The 17019-nt window shown below is 38.4% G+C and overlaps 1 protein-coding gene across 1 annotated transcript in view; it reads left to right on the plus strand.

The window, feature by feature from the left end:
• The window catches only part of LOC150084722 (uncharacterized), a 34788-nt gene extending 18812 nt beyond the window's left edge, over positions 1 to 15976 (plus strand). Inside the window, exons 4-5 of the mRNA XM_090376334.1 lie at positions 11808 to 11925; positions 15213 to 15976. Of these exons, the coding sequence (XP_090232460.1) occupies positions 11808 to 11925; positions 15213 to 15976 (882 nt within the window). The remainder of the gene's footprint in view (positions 1 to 11807; positions 11926 to 15212) is intronic.
• The last annotated feature ends 1043 nt before the right edge of the window (positions 15977 to 17019 follow it).

The following is a 17019-nucleotide window of genomic DNA, read 5'->3' on the forward strand; positions in this document are numbered from 1 at the left end:
ATCCCTCGAGTTCAAGATACCCGTTTTCGCATATACCAAAACTGTTTGAAACATTTTCTTTTTTTTTTTTTCCATTAACACTAATCTGCAATCAATTCGCAACACTTTTTAAATACACTATGCGAGTAATAAATAAAAACGTTAGGACCTACACAAATATTACTGCGCTACTACAAATTTATACTGGATTACACGCTTTGCCAGTTACTAAGCAGGGCATGTTATTATCAACTTATGATCAACTGCGCATATGCAGTGTAGCACACATCAGTCGAATTATTTTTAATCTGTATTGCATCCTTCATATTATTCGTGAGTTTTAAACATTAACAGTTCTGTGCTTTTGAATATCATTCCTCTTAAATATGTAACTACAGTATTACTTTTGTATGATCAATTATTGTTGTATTTAATACATACACTATAAACATAAACCACATTAAATGATTTTGTATGTAATTATAATCGTTAATTTAAAATTAATATAAAACTTGAATACGTAAAAAGTATATCCGTGAAAAAAAAAAAAAGTATCCAACAGGAGATCCTTGAAGGTAAACCCAAGCTTACTACAGAATATAAGCGTTTTCCCCTAACGGGAAAACACCGAAATTTACCGAACACATTTAATAACTTACCTTGAACAATACCTGTATAACTTTTTCTATTTATTTATTTGTTTTATTTTTTTATTTTAATTTTTATTTTTTTTATTTGTTTATTTATTTTTTATTTTTTATTTTTATTTTTATTTATTTATTTTATTTTTATTTATTTTTCATTTATTTAAATTTTTTTGTGGTATGATGGATCGTACCTCTGTAGTTTTATAATTACTCTAAGTATATACCATATGAAAAACACAGCTGCAAGTCCATCAATGATTATTATGTTCGAAGCATTTCTAAATAGTATAACACCGTTAAATTTTTTATGATACCAAGCATTAACTGACAGTCCCAAAATAACTATAATAATCTATTAGTGGTGAAATTAATTCAGAAATCAAGGAATGCTAAATATAAATACATTACAGACTCTGCCATGTCATGCAGAAGTTCTCAATTATCAAATCACACTAAAATGGAATTCTCTTCTCCAGTCAGTATTTATTCTTAGTCATTAACTTATTGTCATCCTTACAATTAATCAAAAAGACAGAAATTAGCTATTTCGAATTCCATAAATTGTTAGCATAACACTAAAATTAATAATTTTTGTGCATATTTATTAAAAATGTAAAATTTTTATAAAATTGTATAACAAATAAATTTAATAAGTTTTATAAAATTTTAATAAATAAAATCATTATTACTGGTGAAATAACTTTCATTCCTGTCAACACAACTTGAGAAAAATTGCGTCATATCCGCTATCGATCATTTAAGAGTTACGCTGCTTTGTAACATTCAAAATAACAGTTCTGAACGTTGAAAAAAGAATATGTAGTCTAAGAATTTTAAATCAGACGATAATCAAATACGAAGCTATATTGTGAAGTGCTTGCCTTCATACATATTCTGTTTTAATTACGCACCACTCAAAGAATTATCTTCGTTTAGACAATATGATATAGATAATTGTAGTAATAACTTACCCGAAATACAGCTTTTCGTTTTCTAAATCCCTTCTTAAATGTTTATTTCTATTTATAAAACTTCACTTTTTAGGTTTATTCAAAACTTAGGACTAACAAACCTCGCGTTTCTCGCCAAAATATTATATGAGACTATGCAAAGCGACACCTTACGTGAATTTTTAACTTCTCAATGATTAAAATATACTTACTTTCAGGCTCGATTAAAATAAATAAATAAAAATGCATATGTGCAGAATTAAGTATATAAACGTCTTATGGTTTTCCAAAAGCAATAAAGATATTTATAAAAAAACAGAAAAATAAAACGAATCGTACTTAATACGTTTATGGAAAATGTACAAGAATTATATACTGTATATAGAAATAGAGAGAAATTTGCCTCAATGCTTTTATGTAGAATACTTCACCCCAATACCCTCCTGAACTGTGGTGAAGTATTCTACAAAAAAGCATTGAGGTAAATTCCTCTCTATTTCTATATATTAATATAAATGTAGAACTCATTAAGCATCATAGCTCTATTTTTATTTATCTTAAGAACTACAATGTACAAAAGAATTCGTGTATAACAAAATACTACAATATACCGAAAAATAAAAAAGGAGGGATACCGAAAATATATGTATTAAATTATTAAACAAACAACAATTAAAATAGCATCATAAGCAGCAAAATACTATAAACAGTGTATAATTAATAATTCCTTATAAGAAATCGGTTAGCAGACATCGGCAACAGATATTCAACTTGTGCCGACCGGGCGAGCCAGGTGGGTAAAGTACCTGCCTGGTAACCCAAAGGTGTAAAGTGTATTGATGTCCAACGGCACCAGGGGTTTCCCTCCATCTCCGCGTTGCTTTCATTGCAGGTGTGCCAGTTCACTGGGAAGGCCAGAGATTTAAAAGTGTATGGATTTTGTATAAGTGTAATGTTATGTATCGTTGTTCATCTGGCCATTTAGCCGCTGGATCCCTACTGAGGCCCAACGTTGCCCAACTTGGCCCCGTGGAGGCAGACTAGGTACACAGTAGTATGAAGCTATACTCTGGCAGGCCCTGCCACCTAGTTTCCTGAGATTTCAGTGGCTAGGTCCTATGGAAAAAAAAATAGTAATGCAACACGCGGCGATTTTCAGGGTAAGACGCTGAAGAGATTATTAGAGGCCAAAAGGGCATGCGTGACTTGATTTGAACAATTAAAATTTTGGTAGTGTGGGGCATACGCTATGATATTTAGTCATAGTGGGGAGAAGACTGAAGGCTGGGGGGAAAGTCAGAAATATGGGGTCAATAGGGAAGACGACCCCAGAGAAGGTCAGTGGGGCATGCCCATGCCCCACCAGGAGGAAAAGAGGGGTGGGCGAGATGGAGAGTAAACAGCAGAGCCGTCCCCTCTCTCCCCCGCCCAGGAAGGGGAGTAAAAGCCCTGTGCAAGTGAGCACAGGTGTAGGATCGCCTTATGGCGTCGACAGCAAAGCTGCGTGTAGTCACAGTAGTTGAGGCCTTGAAAGTTCGTCATTCCTGGGACAGTCCCGACCTGTCTAGTAGTTAGTATATCCATTTTTGTGCAGGCGATGCATGAGTGAGTATCTTCACACGCGTCATTCATATTTCCGTGTCTCTATCAAGTAGGTCGTTGTGCTAAGAGTCCGCGAGGTCCCTCCTTATTGAAGTTTCTTATATTCAGCAGTTGTGTTTTGCGCTGGAGGGGTAAGCAGCTCTTGCACGAGTTTCTCCTTATTATTGTGGTTTCCTGTGAACAGCAATCGGTGTTTTGCACCGGGTAAACAACTCATGCGAGAATTTGGCTAGTGCCTTGTACTCTTCGCATGAATCTAGTAGGTGCGACTCGAGATGTCTTGAGAAGTACGTGGTTGCTGTCATAAGTCTGCAGCGGTCATAGGTCTTCATAGTTGGTATATTCATACATTATGTGTGTCCAGGTTTCTGGCTCCCCACAGGAACAACGTGGGTCCTCTAGGATTCTGAAAGATGCTAATTTCGCGTTGAACGCTCCGTGGCCTTTCAGCAAATAGGTTGTGAAGAGACCGGGTTGAAACCAGGCTGGGGGCTTGGGGTACACCCTGTCTGCTGTCATAAGGTGTAAAGTGTAAAGTGTAAAGTGTGTTTGGGGTCAAACGGCACCAGGGGTTTCCCCTCATCTCCGCGTAGTTTACATTGTCGTGTGATACAGTACGCTGTAAAGGCCAGAGATTTAAAAGTGTATAGATATTGTACATGAGTAGTGTTGTGTACCGTTGTTCTTCTGGCCATTTAGCTGCCAGGCCTCTGCTGAGGCCAGACGTTGCCCACACTTCGCCCCGTGGAGGCAGACCAGATACACCAATATTTTATATAAGTACTCTGGCAAGTCCTGCCACCTAGTTTCCTGAGATTTCAGTGGCTAGGACCTAAAAAAAAAATAAAATAAAAAATAAAAAAATAAATAAATAAATAAAAATTAAAAATAAAAATAACTAAGTTAAAAAAAAAAATTGAGATGTTATCGCGTGGTGGTTGTGCTAGAATTGTGGGGCCGAAAATTGTGGGCGAATCTAATTTGGCTGTAATTAAGTTTGGATGTGTGGGGCTTTCGCTTGCGTGCAGGTAGAGTGGGAGGGAGACTGAAGGCTGGGGGGAGACAGACAGAAGAATGGAGTCGATAGGGAGGGTGACTCCAAGATTTGGTGGGGCATGCCCCACCAAATCTTGGAGTCACCCTCCCTATCGACTTGAAGTCACCCTTGGAGTCACCCTCCCTCCCACATGCCCCACCAGAAGGGAAAGTGTGGGTGGCAAGGAGGTGTGTGTGTGTGTATACTGTGTCAGGGTGGTTCCCAGGCAAAAGCCCATCTCCACCTAAATAGTTTTACAACAGAAAATCTGTAAATTGGACCTGATAAATAAAAAGATAGCTAAGAAATAAGAAGAGTAAAACCTAATTTTGAAAAGAAAAGGGAGGGAGAAAATTACATTAAGTTCATATACTAAATCTAGTGCATAATAAATAGATTTTCGTATAGGAAAGAATGAAAGTATATATACGATATGGCAAGGAGGGAAGGAGACAGAGGGACCGTCACCTCGCCCCCCCCGGCCAGGGAAAGGGAAGAAAAGTGGGCCAGGCAAGGGCGCCAGGTCAGATCGCCAATAAGGCTAGTTTGCAGAGAGGCTCTGCAGTTTCTTCAGTCGGTGGAATGTCATTTCTGGGACATTGTCCCGTCCGATGTTTACAAAAGTCCAGTTTATTTTGTAGCCATTCATTGGTTATGATCCCGTCCGTGGTTATTTAGTCCAGTCAGTTTGGATGTGCATTTGCGATTTCATTTTGTTCCTTCTGTTATGAAGTCGGATCCCTGTGGGTTTGATTTGTTCTGGTGGTCCTTAGTGGTGTCGAATTGTTTTTCAGATTATGGGCAGCTTTGACGGGTACTTGCATTCTCTTCATTGCAGTGGTTGCAGCTGGGGGAAGGTCCGTCTTCTGCTGAAGAGGCCCTGAGCGAATTTTGTTAGCGCTTTGTAGCTGTCTTCTTCTTCTAGGATGATGTGTTCCTGGTTTTGCAGTGTGAATCGAATTTCAGTGATGAGCCGGCAGCGTAGATCTTGATACAGGTGACAGTGATACATGAGGTCTTCCCATGTTTCTGTTTGGCCGCAGTGGCAGAGAGGAGTGTCACTGAGTCGGAAGCCTGATAACTTGTGTCTGAATGCACCGTGTCCGGTGAGTAGGTATGTGACCAGGAGTCCTGGAGAGAGCCGCTGTCATAAGGTCGCTGGTTCGAATCCCGCCTCGGGCTTGAATCACTGTAAAATTCAAAAACCTTGGGAAGTGCGTTATGGCCATAGAAGCTGATGCGCCAACAACTAACAAAAATATATATATACAGTGTATATTCAATTTGTACCCTGCTGTAGTTACTGTCATATAAGGATTTTTACATAAAAAAGTTAATGTAATCTGTATTATTATAAAGAAGTGGGAAAAAGTTCATCAATGCTTAAAGAAGCCTCCCTCGAGTAGTTCACAAGGTATTGGTTATGGTCTCTAGTACTGCCTGGGGTTCGTACTTGTAGTACGGTAGACTTTCTTTGATCAGCTGTTTTTTTCTTGCTAACTTCTGATGTATTATCCTGACTACCTGGTCGTGTCTACGAGTGTACTTGGCTACTTAGTCGTGTCTACGAGTGTATTATTTTTATTATTTTTAGTGTATTTTTATTATTTTAGTGTATTATTACAATTATATACAATTATTAGTATTGCTCTTATATTATTTCTCCCTGATTGGGGTTCCACCTCGTGACGGGTATTGCTACCAAGTACAAAGGGTGGTTGTGATGTCTGGTGTTACTGTTGGTCGAAGAACTCTCTATCCTACAGGTGTTCAGGATTACGAATTTCTGGAGTTCCTTGTTGGTGTTTGCTGGGAGACCTATTGCTGCTAGGCTGTTGTGTAAAGTCATTGGCACCATACCTGTGGTTGACACGATGATCACGATGGTCGTAACTTGTTACATATGCCACATCTCTTTGATCTCCTGTCTTGGGTTCGTGTACTTCCTGATTTTTTCCCCATGGGTTTTCTGCAGGTTTCCAGTGTTGAGTACCGCTATGTCAATCAGATAGATAGCCTTTTCCTTCTTGTCCAGAAGGGTTATGTTCGGTCTGTTGTGAGGGACTGTCTTACCCGTTATTATGGCGCCGTTCCAGTACAGCTTGTGGATTGGGGTCTCTAGTACACTTTCTTCGATCAGCTGGTGTTTTCTTGCTAGCTTCTGATGAATTATCATGGCTACCTGGTCGTGTCTATGAGTGTATTCAGTCTGGGTGATCATCTTGCATCCCGCGGTGATGTGTTGGATCGTTTCTGAAGCTAGGTGGCTTCGTCGACATGTATCATCGGACACTCCGGGCTCCTTGGCGATGTATTTTCTATAGTTTCTGGTGTTGATTACCTGGCCCTGGATGGCGAGCAGTGTCGGGGAAGAGCGTCCCGCTCGTGAGCCATGCATTGGAAGCAATTTTATCTATATGATCTTGATGGAGATCATTATAGTGCCTGCCACAAAGTGTCTTCTCTGCCCATCTTTCTAGCTTCGTTTGTGCTTTCTGGTTGGGAGGGGACTCCTCGCTTAGGTTGAGTGGGGTATACGGCTTGTCTATCTTCCTTGTAGCTGGTGGAGTGCTGCTGTGTGTGTTTCCGGAAGTAATCCTTTAGGTTAGCAATCGTTGTTTTCTGTTGCTCGATGAGGTCTATCAGGCCCCTTCTTCTTTCTGTTCTTGCAATTGTCAGTCTCTCAACGACTGACTTCGGGTGCTGTTGGCGGCTCTTGGTCATCATTGTCGTTTCCTTTCTCATGATATCCTCCAGCTCGGTGTCAGTCCAATCTATGACCCCAAAGGAGTATGTTAGCACTGGGACCGCATGGGTAGGTGTTTATGGCTTTAACTGTGTTTCCTCCGTTCAGCTTTGCTTTCAGAAGGCTTCTGAGTCTCTGATGGTATTTTTCGGTCAGATAGACCTTAATTTCCTTGTACTGTAATTGCAAGTGTTTATAGGCCTCTCCCTCTGCCATGGCTTCGATCTCTTTACCAGTCTGCAGCTGGTAGTTTCGGTTGACTAATTTTCCCTGGTGCAATCCGTGGGTCTTGCATTTGTCTAGACTCTAGACCAAATTCTATCCTAATATCATTGCTGAATTCTTCGGTGATCCGGAGTAATTGCTGGAATTGTTTCTCGGTTCTCGCGTAGAGCTTGATGTCTTCCATGTACATCAGGTGGGTGAAGGTGTACAGGTTATTCCTTCCTTCTTTGAGGTTATATTTATTATTATTATTGCAACCGTTTGGTTTAGTTCCCTTTTGTTCGTTGATAAGATGCACTATAGCGTTGTTATTGTTATTATATTCTTTATTACATGTTTGTTAGTTACAAGTCTACAATGTAGCAGGAGATGATCGATCGATTTGAATATTTATATTAGCGTTGGATGGTGTGGTTGCATATTGAGCAGGGAACCTGTAATTCCCCCTCAAGATATTACAGTTTTTAGTTCCCTTTGCTTCATAATCCTTTGATTTCTTGATATCAAGTGGGACGCTGCACGGTACAATGTAAGGAAGAGAAAGTGAACCTGCACAATGATTAGAATCTAACACAGGGAAGGGGCAGAGAAGACGAAAGTTGCTCGATCTTGGGTAAAGATTGCGTACTTTTTGGATTCCAGAATTTGAGTGTTTTTGACCTAACAAACAGGAACACGCCATGCAAGCATTTTACAGATGTAATATTCTCCCTCCCACATCGTGGCCTTGGTTAAGCTACAGTCATTGTCAATCCACTGCAGGGTGAAAGGCTCCTCAACGGTTCATTGTTGAGGAAAATGGACCATAATCTTTTACGGTGGTCCAGTGCGGATTGGCAGATTGACCGTATTTAGTAGTTAGGGAGTTGAACCCTGGTCTACTCAAAGATCGTGTACTATTGCACTCCCGCTCCTGACCACTCGGCTACGTCTGCAGGGGTAGCATAGTAGTATTGTCACTGCCTCACACAAGGTGGAAAAGGCCCGGGTTCGAATCCTGTCGATGACGTGTGGAACTTTAATGGACTTTTTTCACTCCGTGGTTGAGTTAGTCGGTCTCAGGTGTAGATAGCGAGGTTATTTCACCAGAGACTGGGGGCTTTCGTCCAGCAAAATAGGCAAATCGACCAGAGAACACACGCAATACACATGGGTAGTTGAGTTGAATTAACATTCTGGGTGACCCTAATAAATAGCTTAGTGACCACTCGACTACGGAGGCCGTTTGGCCTTGGTTACCTGTCCACAAAACAAAAACCTTCTCAATTCTAACAACACACCACAGAGCTACATTAATTACAATGAAATCATAGAGATAATCAAACGAAGGGAGATAAGAAGCTAATGGCCTGACACTGCATATGATACGGTTATGACCTATGGTTAAGTGGTTACTATTTATAGGTGCAGGATTAAATCCATTGATGACAGTACGAATACAGTTGTCACCCTCCTCCTAGTAGCGTGAACAGGTACCGGTAAGCAGCTTTCCTGATGACTGCTGCTTCATGGTGGCAAAGTGGCCAGAAATAACACACGCACACTGCACAAACATTGCACTATATTCATTTCTGGCCATGTTACACAGTTCTGTATCATCACAGTGTACATAAAACACATGACTCCATGTCCAAGTTACATAACAACTAAAATTCATAGCATTAATGTTTAGTAATATCATACATACATTATAAATCGATATCCACTGAATTATATGATTTAAAAATGTTCTTTGTAAATTATTAACGATATCATTGTTAAATTACTTCAGATCTCTACTTTCTTTTTTAAAAAAAAAGCATTAGCAGAATTTACTGGAAAGTTTGAATCTAGCCACACTCAAAACAGAAAATAAGACGAGAAGGTCCACTTCAATTTTAAAAAGACTAAACTGACATTAGCGACTTTTTCATAATTTCGGAAACGAAAAAAAAATTCTGTTGTTCATTTTAGTAACATAAAAGGGACTACAGGTCTTAATACTAATTATTTTATGTAATTAAGGTAAATTTTAAATATATTTAGTTATTTTAAATGCACGTGACTAATTTTTTTTTATGACACCCCCAAACACGAAAGGTATCAAAACTTATAGTACTTAGTACTGTGCATGGGTTGAAGGGGAAGTATGGGGGGTGGGGTTCCGGAAACTTTGCTCTGGAGACTAAACATGGGTTTCACCACTTCAAGCCTCCAATAAGCAAAGTGGTGGTATTGCACCGGTTGATGAGAATCATCTACCACTTTATCCATTAGTTTTCACAACGTTGCGATTGATAAACAAATAAGGATATTGGATCTGGTGTGCCTAAATTATTATCTATCAGCGTAACATTCTTTGTCTTTATTCGCTATTGGCTATTTTGTGTCAATTGTAGCTCTTACCAAACTAACTATAGTGCTGCAGGCAATGGAAGCTGATTTCAAGTTTCTCCACAGGGCTGGCAGTGGCGTCACTACGGACTGTCTGGAAGGAGCAATTGTTTGCTACACATCTCAAGTTGATTGGTGTGACGTGGGGTGATTGGAAATTGAGTGAGACCGAGTGAAACAGTCTACAGCACTGGTTCCCAACCTGTGCTCTGCGGTTCCCTTCATAATTTCTGTAATGGCTACTTTGAATTTTACTTATTTTTTAAACAAAATCTAAATACCGTTACACACTGGATGTCGCACCCGACATGAGAATTCAGTCTACAGTCACTTCCAACTTTAAAGGACTTTGTGAGACGAAAAAAACAACACCATTCTTCACACTAGTAACCTATGAAGTACGATTAATTGTATACTCAAATAGTGACAGTTTATTATTCAGTTATTTATTGTGTCAGTCTGAAAAAAGGCAGATTGTGAATATATAATAAATCAGTTCTGAGATATCAATTTTTAATTTTGGATACCATATTTAAGACAGCTAGGATGTGAGGATCCGTGGTTATTTTTTGAAGCCAAAAGTCCGATTGCTTTCAGACAGCCTTTAATTAGAATCGTGACTTTCTCTCTCCTTTGATCCTCCCAGTCCCTACTGAATACTCTATACTCACCGTAATGAAGTTCTTCGTCCCTTATCTCTGAATGGTACCATGTCTCTGTTAGTCCTATTATATCAGCATTAGTGGATCTACTTAAAAGTTCAAATTAGTTTAATTTATTTGCTTTACTCCTGGTATTACTATATAGGTAAATTAAATTTTGTATGTTTTAGGGTTTTTACAACACTGAGTTGTATCCTTGTAGTCAGTTAAACAAGTTTCTCCTGGATGTATGTGGCCTTCGTGGTTAGCACTATTGGTATAATCACGGTCCTCCCCACACTAGGTGGAAAAGATCTGGGTTCGAATTAGTCGGTATCAGACGAGGGTAGCATAACGCAATATGGTTTCAGTTGCCGGTGCACCTAACAACCAACCAACCGGTGGTATGTGACTGCTGGTGGTTTTTTTGCTTATTTCAATGTTTCTTTCTGTGCATAAGATAATTAAAGGTAGGACACAAATACTCACAAAGAGTGTGCCAATGTGATTTTGACCCATGTTACTAACCATTAAAATTTCAATAGCTCCCCGGAATTAGTAGTTTTCGTTACTTAGAACAGTAATATTGAGGTATATAATCAGTAATATTTCTAGAAGTATTTCAATTGTTCACTAGAAATACTTTCGAAATGATTTACATGAAATAATAGAAGTAATAAATTCATATTGGTTTTAGTAATAAAATGAATTACTGTATTTTGTAAAAGCGACCGATATGAACACTTTCATACATATTTATATTGTATATATGCACACATTCAGAGATTCATGAATATTTTTACATTTCGTTTGCAGTTAGCTCATGTTTTGTCATTGGGATAATCCCTTTAGTTGCTGCTGAAAATCGCTGTCAAGAATGGATCCAGAGTATAATGATCCATAAATAAGCGATGGAAGGTAATTAATGGGAGAATAATTTCCGTAATTTATCCGAAAGGTCGTGTTAAAGGTTAAAGGGTTTCGATGTACCCTGGTTCTGTTACATCTGTCTTTATTAAAGAATGTATTTTCGGTTTCCATTTATAATCAAATCCTCCAGTAAAACTATCTCCTGTAGAACCGGAGCATTCTACACTAAAAGATTGTTACTTCCGTTTGTGAAGTGGAATTGCGTTATGTAATTCCACCTCACAAATGGGGAAAAAAATGTGTTCTACACACCAACAATGTTCGAAATAATTAGATAATTGTACACGTGAGGGGTTTCAGCGTGGACAACTCCTCACGTGTTTCGCTGTGAATGAGGTAAAGAGACGGTTTGCTATTCATATCCGCACGGTAGTGATAAGATTGTCAGAATCTTTCTGCCTGAGCACTTCAAATTCTTGTGAGCTGCTGTAATATGCATATTTTTTGCGAATGGTACAGAATAAACACAAAATTTCTGTGAAATAAGATTTTTTTTTCGAATAATTTACATAAGGATACGGCGAGGTTATAATTTTGAAATAAGAAGCTGGTTTTTACTTACCTTGTAGATTAAAATGACAAAAAAGTGTTGATTTTTGGAAGTATTAATTCAATTAAAAAACATTACTAACAGTAATTGCAAAACCAGTGAGTGAGGCTGTATTTTGAAAATTTCAGATTGGAGAAAGGAAAAGGGAAGCTCATACAGAAAAAGGCATTGTAAGAAACCCGGCTCTCTGCGTATGCCGATCTTACAAGTGTCCCCATGTTTCTCAAGCGTATGCTGGACAGAAAGGTAATAGTCTATTCATAGAAAATTTATCAAGATATTTTTCACCAAAGAAACATAAGTTTCTTTGGTGAAAAAATATCCTCTTCTAGTTTAAGAATTCTACTATCCAGAATTTACTGGTTAGTATAATTTACTATCCAGTAAATTCTACTCTTTTGTACAAGATGCGAAGAGATCTGTTTGGATTTGCAGAGACCCAATTCGCTACGTCACCCGAGGAGATTTACTTCAGCATTTTTTGTTAAAAACCAGTCATCATCCTGTTCACAAATGAGTCTTGCAACCTCAAAAATCATTTGTAAGGAAGGTGGACTGGAAATTGTTCAGTGTGTGTGTGTGGCATTGGGAAACTAGAGGATAGTATATTCAATTACAAAACATTTTTCGGTCTTTTAGTCTTCCTATGCATTGAAACTTTCACCATTAAAAATAAAGCAGTTATCATAGTTGTTATTGGGTTCTCTCCAAATTCCAGGAATCGCCAAATGGTTTACACGTTCAGCCAGCACGTAACTATATTTCTAATTCTGATTGGTACTTGTACCACAACAGCAGTAAGGCGTCCATAATTTTTCTTGGTCAATCATTCTAAAATATGCTCCAAATGCACTGAAAAACTTAATACCCTTGTATATAGCAATTATAAGCTGTGTTATAACTTGTTATGTCTGTGGACACTATCAGTCTAAGTGTCAGATTTTATGGGTACAGGTTTGGTAGCCATGAGAATCTAAAACCAAACAAAAAACACCAAAATTATGCCGATATACGAGGGTGACTCAATAAAGAATCGCCCTCACCTACTTCCACATATCGCAGAGCCTTGATATTTTGTTTGTAGCATCATACATATCTCTTTACTAAAGGTGTAAATTTCAGCCCTGTGTCTTAATTTGTTTTTCTTTAATAGAGCTAAACGTGTGATGATGTAGCATCATGGACAAAGTTGAAGCCACCGCTGTAATCCGGTATCTCTTCTTGAAGGGGAAATCTCCTAAAGAAATCCACGAGGAGATGACTGCTCTATATAAGAATGAAGCCCCGTCCTCTGGCATTGTGAAGCACTGGCATAGACAGTTTAGGTGTGGTCGGACATCGGTAGAAACTGAGCCCATTCCAGGTCATCCCCACTCAGCCATTGATGACAGCACGATCAGAAAAGTGGAGTCGTTAATCATGGAAGATCGCCAGATATCTGTGCGTGAATTGTCCCAAAAGGTGAAGATTAATGTGGGCTCTGTTGAAACAGTCCTTCATAACCAACTCCATTTACGGAAATTGAGTGCAAGATGGATTCCCCGATTATTGACTGGTTTCCAGGAGGCTGGTCGACAACAGAAATCACAAGAGCTGTTAGCCCTGTGCCAGAAAAATGAGGAAGACTTTTTCTCTCGTCTAATCACTCAGGATGAAAGTTGGATACACCATTTCGACCCTGAAAGTAAAAAGCAGTCCATGGAATGGCGAAATCGTGGTTCTCCCCCCCCCCCCCGCAAGAAGGCAAGGGTCCAAGCGTAAGCAGGAAAGGTCTTGCTGGCAGTGTTTTGGGATGAGAAAAGAGTAATACCTGCCGAAAGGTAGAACAATTACAGGTGCCTATTATGCCAACTTACTCACAAAATTACGGGAGAAAATAAATCAAAACATGTAGGCGTGGCATGCTGTCCAAAGGTGTGAGAATGCTTCAAGACAATGCCCCAGTTCACACTTCTGAAATTGCAACAGCACAAGCGGCCACTTGTGGATATGAAATACTGCCCCATCCAGCCTACTCATCCGATCTTACACCATCGGACACCTTGTTTCCTTCCCTCAAATCATTTCTTCAGGGGACCCACTTCCCTGACGATGAGACACTCATTTCTGCAACAGAGTCATGGTTCAAATACTAACTTCACCACTTCTACAAAAACAGTATCCGTAGCCTCATCCATGGATGGGGAAAATGATCGCGGTAACTATGTAGAGGACTAAAACCTGTGCCAAGAATCAACAGGCTAGCACCTCTGCAGCTAGGTCAGGAAGATTCTTTATTGGACCACCCTCGTATTTTACAACTTCACTTATAATCGGAACCAATTACAAGTTCAAAGTATATTTCACAACTTCACTTGTAACCGTCCCGATCACAAGTGAAGTTATATATCATTGAACTAAGTGGAGGGGGGGGGCATATTTAAAATATGTGCGTGACATACACAGAAGTCATAAATTTTCAAAATGTATTTTCTTACAAAGAGCATGACTACGGCACAACCAATGCCAAGATTATACTCAGTTCAATTAAAAGGACTGATTATTGTCCTGGGAAACGTACATAGCACATTGGGAGATCGATCTCATATACTGTCACGAAAAATAAGCGGCCCATTATTAACTGTTGCGCTGATATATTAGCTACAATAAAAGTTACAATCAGAGGCGTCCTTAGAGGAGTACAATGCACCAAGATCCCCGTACTGAATAGGATCCCATTTTCCAAAAAAGGGGCGGTCAATCCAAGAAAAGAGAATTCCTTGCTTGGATAGACTTGGGAAAAGGACAACAAGGAGAACTCCTTGCTATCCTTTTCCCAAACATTAATTCTTATACCAGGGTCCCTAAAGTAGGATCGGTCTCGATTACAAGTGAAGTTGTAAACTCCTCTGGCTGCAGCCATACAGAGTACAAATGGAAATTTATTATAATTACTATCAAATTACAAAAGAAACATTAAAAAATCAAAATTAATAAATTTTGTTGGAGTGTTTTCATTCGTAGCCATCACCGTTAAACAAATAAATGCTCAGTTATTAGAAATTTTTAAAAAATATGTATCCCTCTACATTAACGGTTCTCTCTCTCTCTCTTTATATAGAAGTAATTTGAGTTTCGGAGAACGGGCAGGCTCTTATTAATTATTATTATTATTATTATTATTATTATTATTATTATTATTATTATTATTAGCCATATGGTACAAGGAAGCCTGAGGCTTCTGCTGTACCAGCCAAAAAAAAAAATTTCTGAATTACCCTGAGTGAGAGAGAGAGAGAGAGAGAGAGAACAAGAATCAGAAGTAGAGGGAATCACCAAAAAAGGGAACAGTTATTATATCCAGCTCAGGACCTTGGGTGTGCCAAGCCCCTACTCATCAGATGTGAACCCCTGGGGTAATGATTGTTTTATCAAGAGAACCACTATTCTAAAACTCGATTTCATGACTTCTGTTAAAATTAAGAGTATTTTTGTTTTAAAGTATAAATTTGCTACATGAATATTAAAAAAAAACTATATTTATTTCTTGTCAGGACGCTTCGCGCTGCAAAAGTCATCGGTTTCCAGTCAACCTCGTCTACCCGTTATACAGGCATCTGAAGGAAGAACTCGGAATATGTTACAGAGGACAGAAAATACAGTAGTGCCAACCACCATCACAGAAGTTTCAGCTGTTTTTAGCACAACAACAAAAAAGAGTGGACCACATCCCGATTCAAAAATTCCCATTCTCTATCCGATCAGGTCCAAAAGTTGGGAAAAAGTAGGACATTCGAAATTACTGCAGCCAGTGCTTTCTCACGCAAAGTCAGATAGCTTAACGTTTGATAACCTGCCATCGTTAGCTACTCAGGATTCGGATGCATATAAAAAAAAAGTAAGTAGACGGAACAGGTACCTGCAATTATCTTCTTTCAATAAAGAGAACAGAATTCCTTCGGTGCTCCTAGCAACGGTTGCGCAAAGATTAAAGAAAACCGCTGGGCCTGACGATGTTGTAGTAATAGAAATGACCTCAGAAAACCTGTCAACGTATAAACAGATATTAACCGTTAAAGAAGTACTGGAAACATCCAAACAATACGAAGTTGTTCCGAAAAATCCCAATACCGTAATAAAAGACGTTCTTGACCCCGAAGAAAGTGGACCTGTAACTTTTGAAATAACTCACGGAAAACAAAAAAGTGTATTTCGTTTGCCGGCAGACAGATTGAAATCCAACAAAAAATGGCAGGTAACCATCACTGTAGGAAAGAATCCAGGTGAGGGAAACCAAGACTCCATTCAGATAAACTGAGTCTTTCTTTTATTCTTGCTTTTAACGTGTACAGATCGACTGTTCCGCTGACAGTGCGATACTCCAACAAAGCTTCCGCGGACTTACGTTTTTCACTACATTATCGCTTCAACAGGTCAGTTATATCTGCACAAAACTGCAGTATGATTCCCAACGTTTACTGCACCAAACCAGTCGAAGACTGTCGATGAAGATTATTTAGAAACAGTCTTCTGCGATGTAATTAAACTGTGTGTAGGGCGTTGTCGAAGTAAATAAATCGAGTACTGTTTGAAAGAATTGAGAATACTAATTCTTTCAAATCGTTTTTGCGATTCCGAAAAAAATAATCGTTTTGCTTTCTATATACTTGTATTTATGTATATCATAAAACTTGATCCGTACGCATTGTTTGCAGTACATTTCTTCACACATGTATACAAATACAGTACTTAAAGCATGTGGTTCATGTTCACCAATTAAAAATGATAACGATCTTCATTGCAGTTTCGCATCATCATGAACATTTTCAAGTAATTTGTATTATATCATCAGATGAGCTTGGAAGATTTTACCTGCCTTGTAATTAATGTTACTATGTTCAGTCACCTTTACCATTATAAAATAAAATAAGCTTCGTCCGTTATTCCTTCTAATAAAGCAAAATAAAATTCGGCTCATTGTTTTTTTTTTTTTTTTTAGTTGATCTAGATTTCCCAAACACATTTAATAGATACCCAGGGGCAAAAGTACAATGAACTTTCATGAATATGAAAGTTCCTTGTATCCGTACTACGGCAATCTGTTCCATGCCAGAACAGTACAAATATAACGCCAATATAGACAAAATAATGAAAATATATGAAAATAAATTTTGAAAATAAATATATATGAAAATAAATTTTGAAAAATCAAGCTGTAATGTCGTCAATACACGAAAATATTTTTTTAAGTTTTAAAAAATACACTTATAGCAGTTTGACCAGCAGTTAGGTTATGATTCTGGTTGTGCTCCTTCCTATTACAAACTAACAGACGTCTCCCAATTAATCTTCTTCCTTAAA

Source organism: Mastigoproctus giganteus, chromosome 6 (genome assembly GCF_048544385.1).
Source record: "Mastigoproctus giganteus isolate SK-2022 chromosome 6, ASM4854438v1, whole genome shotgun sequence".
NCBI lineage: Eukaryota > Metazoa > Arthropoda > Arachnida > Uropygi > Thelyphonidae > Mastigoproctus > Mastigoproctus giganteus.